The sequence below is a fragment of the Alosa sapidissima genome, chromosome 20 (genome assembly GCF_018492685.1).
Source record: "Alosa sapidissima isolate fAloSap1 chromosome 20, fAloSap1.pri, whole genome shotgun sequence".
NCBI lineage: Eukaryota > Metazoa > Chordata > Actinopteri > Clupeiformes > Clupeidae > Alosa > Alosa sapidissima.
This window is the reverse complement of record NC_055976.1, coordinates 28,305,479-28,311,115: the sequence shown is the minus strand read 5'-3', so window position 1 is coordinate 28,311,115 and position 5,637 is coordinate 28,305,479. Positions and strand designations below refer to the sequence as shown.

The 5,637-nt window shown below is 44.1% G+C and overlaps 1 protein-coding gene across 2 annotated transcripts in view; it reads right to left on the bottom strand.

The window, feature by feature from the left end:
* The window catches only part of e2f4 (E2F transcription factor 4), a 10,078-nt gene extending 7,391 nt beyond the window's left edge, over nucleotides 1-2,687 (bottom strand). The window contains exon 1 of one of the 2 annotated variants that reach the window (XM_042075289.1): nucleotides 2,252-2,687. In XM_042075289.1, the coding sequence (XP_041931223.1) occupies nucleotides 2,252-2,407 (156 nt within the window). In that variant the 5' untranslated portion in view covers nucleotides 2,408-2,687. The remainder of the gene's footprint in view (nucleotides 1-2,251) is intronic. The other variant, XM_042075290.1, reaches the window with a different exon arrangement.
* Nucleotides 2,688-5,637: the final 2,950 nt, after the last annotated feature.

Below are 5,637 nucleotides of genomic sequence, written 5' to 3'. Positions count from 1 at the left end.
CACACAAACACACACACACACACACACACACACTCCTGGCGTGTGTCTGTGGCTTGCTGCGTGGGTACATACTGTAGGAGGGAACTGGAGTGGGAGTTGTGCAATTTACGGAGCTGGCAGTTATACTGATTTGGGTATGATGGTCCACTGACATTAATATTAAGAGCAATCAAAACACTACATGACATTTCATTCATCATGCTGAGTTTCTGTAATGCAACTCTTCCACAAATACATGTGAACTTTAATTAAGATTTTAATAATAAACACTCTCTCTCTCTATGTAGGAACAAAAGTAATAAAACATCTGTGTCTCAGCGCTGTCTGGGCCTTAAGGATCATACCATAAAGACCTGTATTCTCTACCTTTCACTATGTTTCCGTTGCTGGACATTAGCCCATAATGTAAAACTTCTTTGTACAAATGTACATTTTCTATAAAAGAGTTGTTAAATATGTGTAACTAGTGGTTATTCGATGATTGGGTTTGGGTCTTTTCTATTGCAGAATGCAGATCCATCTCCAAAGCAAACAATGAGTTTATGATGATTAGTTAATCCCTGAAGAGTCGGCCCTCATTGCCTGTGAGATTGGTGTAGTGTGCTGGTTTTTTAAATCCCATCTCCTGCAGCTGAATAACCAGCGTGACCCTGAGACCTTTCAGGGCACCGTCACCGTTGAGTGACCGCAAGTCAGGGAGACAGAGATGAGATGAGCATGTCCACAGTTTCTGTCCAATCAGAGCCAGGGAGGAGTGAGATCAACCTCAAAGGGTTTAATCAGAATGACAGGGGTCAAGTTCAGAACTACGGCTGTCAATCACATACACAGCTTCACTTCACATGAGCCACATGCAAGGAGTTTTAATCCATCTCCGAGTCTTCAAACCTGGGGCAAGATCAAGATCAAAACATTTTGAAATCGTTTTGCAACGGGTTCCTGATTGAACAACATGTTTGGTCACAATGGTGTGCAACAGAATTAGTTTAGACAAGAAAAGTCTCCAAGCGCTTAGTGCCTCGCTGTATGCACTGAATCATGCACTTTACAGCAGTGTGTCCATCTTGAACTCAGCCCAGGACAACAGTTCTCTCCTAATCCCCACCCCACTGACCCAATTCAAGTCAGATTTAATTCTACCTTGTCTTCTGTGTTTGCACTGCACAACAGATAGACAGATTTCTCATCTGGGTCTGGGATGGAAGACCTTGACAAAAAGATTTCCAGACGTCTTGTTCCAAAAAAGCATCAGTTCAATTTTACACACCTGTGGTGTGTGTGTGTCTGTCTGTGTGAGAGAGTGAGTTAAAGGGAAAGAGAGAATGATAACACACTCTTTGTATCTTTATGAGAACAGCACACATGCAGGTCGTTTTATTAGAATAGGTCTTCTACATGTGCTTCTCCAGGCGCGTGGCTGTGACAAAGCATCACTCATTACTAGCTTCGTATCCCTCACAGGCCCGGGTCGAAACAGCAACCATACTGAGCCGGATACAGAGGTGCACTCACACGGTCTACATACTGCCAATTTGACTATTAATCATACACGGGGAAGCCCCTTTCACTATGGCCTGAGAACAATCCGATAGTTCCGTGGTCATTCGCAGTGGAATAGTTCGTTGAGCTTTTATGGTAAAAGTTAAGGCGGAAACATCGCAGCTATGACAGCGAGCTAGAAAACTTGTGCTATCGTTACAGCTGAAAGCGCAAGTCGGGAACTTTAGCTGAGCACGATGTCAACAATCCTCAACAATAAGATAAGTTCAACCGTGAATGGTAGCTAGTTCATAAAATGCCATTGTATGAACCACTCACCGCTAATTCTGCACCAACATATTTGATAAGTCCAATGACAACAGCGTCTAGTATTACACTAGTCTTCATGCATGGGGAATGACTGGTGTATGGTAACGTTATGCTACGATTGGACAGCCACAAGGCAACGTTAATTAGCAAGCTAACTCGGCTAGGCCAGCTCTGTTGCTTTTACATTCAAACTCATTTAACCAGCACACATCTATGCTAGTTAATCACCAAATGTCACTGGTGACAGCAACCCCACCAAGGATCCGCGAGACCCCCGAGAAACACTCGGACACTTGCAGGCACGTAGGAATTCAAACCAACAAAACACGGTATTAAGGCAATGTTAAAGGGGCACAGATGATGAATGAGAAGGAGGCTGTTTGGCTTAAAGTTAGCTACACACAGCTAGGCTAGCCATCTTGCTAACTTAGCTATGACTTACTAATTTCAGGTCGAGCACTCCATCCTTCGCCTCTTGCAGCAAAGTGACAAATTTGGTTGTAAGAAGTCCGAGGCTTTTCTCATGCCGACTGGGTGTCTGGAGCTGCAACCCGTCGTTCATATTTCCCGGTTCAGTTCGACTAATATCCAAATCCATTGAACGTGAAGCTGCCTAAATGAAGTGTAGGTTCGACTCGTGCAGCACCGCTGTTCCGCTCGGCGGAACGCAGTGTAGGGTGCGAAATGATCTGCAATCACCGGGATGCTGTGCTGCGGTTAAGGTAATATGTGCACACCACGGGTGGGCTCAGTCCGGTTCGTGGGCCTGGTTTCGAAGTCTCGCTGGCCTGGGACCACCAGTGACCACCCCAATGGCAGAGCTGAGCAGCAATACTTCGCTACCGCTACTGAGCCGTTGGACGCGCTTTGCATCATGGGTGGTTTGAACCGCAAGGGAGCGTCTACAATGAGGAAACATGACTCGGTATTGTCAATCGAAAACCACAGAGATATTACCCTGTCCTCTCAATGTTTTACAAGGGTGCGGTGTTTGTTAAACATTTCAGCTAGTAATAAAAAAACCCATATATGAAGTAAGAAGTAATATAATATATAATACATTGTTATTGTGGTAGTGTGTCTGTGCTCAGTTGAGCGAAGTATTTACGACTTGTAGTAATGTTTGGTCATACGTTTCATAAGGTGTTTAACTCAATATGATGTGAAGGATAACATAACCTATTACTACCTATTCGACTAGCAAATTCCGGTGTGGGTAGTTAAACATTGCAAAAATGGCAGAGATCTGTCACTTCAGTAAAGATTGTTGTTCCACTGGTTATTATAACTGAGGTCTGCTCAGATGCGTTTTTCCCAGCATGTGCTTTAAATGAAACTTCCGGCTTACGCACTGCTCGTTTTGCCTTTTTAACCAATGAGAAACCAGTTGAGGCAAGGGAACATTAACAAACTATGCACAAAACCCTGAACATAGACTACTGACATTTCAGCTTAGATAGCCTACCAGTCAATTGATTTTTAAGCTATTTATTTTGTATTTTTTTGCTGTAGTACCATCACAAATCCGTGACAAACAATATTGTTATGTAAAACATGATATTTATTTATCTATTCATTTATTTTCTATATCATTCCTGTGGTTCATGTAGTTCTTCAACTGGAGTTGCACATTATGTTTTCGTATTCAATACTTAACCTACTAAATCCCATTCCGTGTCAACCTAAAAGTGACACCAAGTCACTACAGTGTGTGTTGTCCAGTGTGTATCTTGGGATGTGTATGTGTGTGTTGGGTAAACCGAGATAGCAAAATCAGATTGGCAGATAGCGGATCGCTAGTGGCATTTCGCCGGTGGCGTGCCACTTCTGGTCCGCCGTTAAACCACCTTCTCTTTAAATTTAACTTGTTAAGAATATCAACAAAATACATAAAATGTTATTAAAATGATGGATGAAGTATAACTGAATAAACAAAAAAGATTTGAAATCAATAGTGGCAAAATATTGGGGCATTTGCCGGCAACCCGCCAGCGGACCACCAGAAAACCAATGAGTAAAACGCCAGCGGTCTGCCAGATCTGTGTTGGGATGTGTGTGTGTGTGTGCATGTGTTGGGATGTGTGTGTGTGTATGCGTGTGTTGGGATGTGTGTGTGTGTATGTGCATGTGTTGGGATGTGTGTGTGTGTGTTTGCACGTGTTGGGATGTGTGTGTTTGCACATGTGTTGGATGTGTGTGTGTGTATGCATGTGTTGGGATGTATGTGTGTGAGTGTATGTGTATGGGGGTTTGGGATTTGTGTGTGTGCGCATGTGTTGGGATGTGTGTGTGTGTGTCTGTGTGTCACATAGCGAGAGGAGAATGCACACTCACCTTTATCACACTAACCCACTTTTGTATGTGTGTGTCGTTACTCACAGCTTTCACATGGGTCTATCGTGGTGAGAGAGATGGGGTGGGGCACACAGAGAGGGCAGACAGTTGGGGCAAGATGAGGGAGGGGGTAATAAGATGGGGCAGATTGAGCAGGGAGGGGCAGACAGTGTGGGGTCAAAGTTCGAGTGGGAGACACAGACAGGAACACAGAGGGATTGAGGGAAGACTTCAGAGATGACATCGCTTCAATTCGGGTCACATGACTTCATTCACACATCCTCAACTCCTCCACAGGGGGCGGCCAGCATTCCGTTGTGTTAGGAACAGCGTCCAGGGGTCACACACACACCCCCATCCCACCATATGCCATGAATGCATAATGAGGGCATAATCACTTCCATTCTTTTCATCTTAAATGGGGCAAAACAGCAACAAAGACAAGTAAACCCCATCCCTAATCCAAAAGCTGCTACATGTGTGTGCATGTGTGTTGTTACCGTCATCACTGGCCAGTGATAATGGGAGTCACCAAAAACAATCACACACACACAGCCTCAACATCTTTATCTGCAGTTTGTTAAGAGGGTCTTCTTCCTCAGTAGTCCTCTTCCCTACCACAAGTCAACAGTTAGGGAGCAGCAAGCTCAGACCAGACTTGGCACATGGGTCCCTTTTGTGGCACATTAGTCTATACCCCTTGACATTACAGTAGGGATTGCCCTGTGCAGGCACTTCCCAGAACACTCCCAACTGGACTGAGAGAGTCTGGGGTGATGCCCTCATTGACACAGAAGTCGTTTTAGGGTGGTGTGGGTTCAGGCGTGCGTGTCCTGGTTGGGTGAGCAGCTGAAGGGACATGAGACTGGTTCATGTGTAGATTAGGTTGTGTGTGTGAGATACTGGCTAAGGGGTGTGTGTAGGGAGGGGCGTATTGTTCAACAGACAATGCCTCAACGGCAGAGAGGACCCATCATTGCAGGTGGTCCCACGGACCGTCCAGCCACTTGGTCACATTCACACACACTTAAATCAGACACTGCAGTCATTAAAAAATACAAATGCTTAAAATATTGCGTTCTGATGCTTTATTTGGTTTTACTTCCCCACACACAATAAGTACACATTAAAGGAAATTATGAATAGTGCATTTATATATACAAACCATCTTGAAAATGCACATTATAAAGCATTTATTTACATTGCCTACAAATGCCTCATTTACATACATTTCTAAAATGACATTACTAATTTATACAAGACATATGCATGCAGGACGTTTCAGGTCTTCCATCTCAGCATTGGATCAGCACATCTGAGCACCCCGAGTTGGCAAAACAGAGGGGGAGGGGAAGATAGAGATTAATACGAGTTTATCAGGAAAATGAAGTGTTTCAACAGCTGTCATCACATTATTAACCGACAGCCCATCTGTGAGGAAAACCCACACACACAAATAACATACTGATCGTGTGTGTGTGTGTGTGTGTCTCC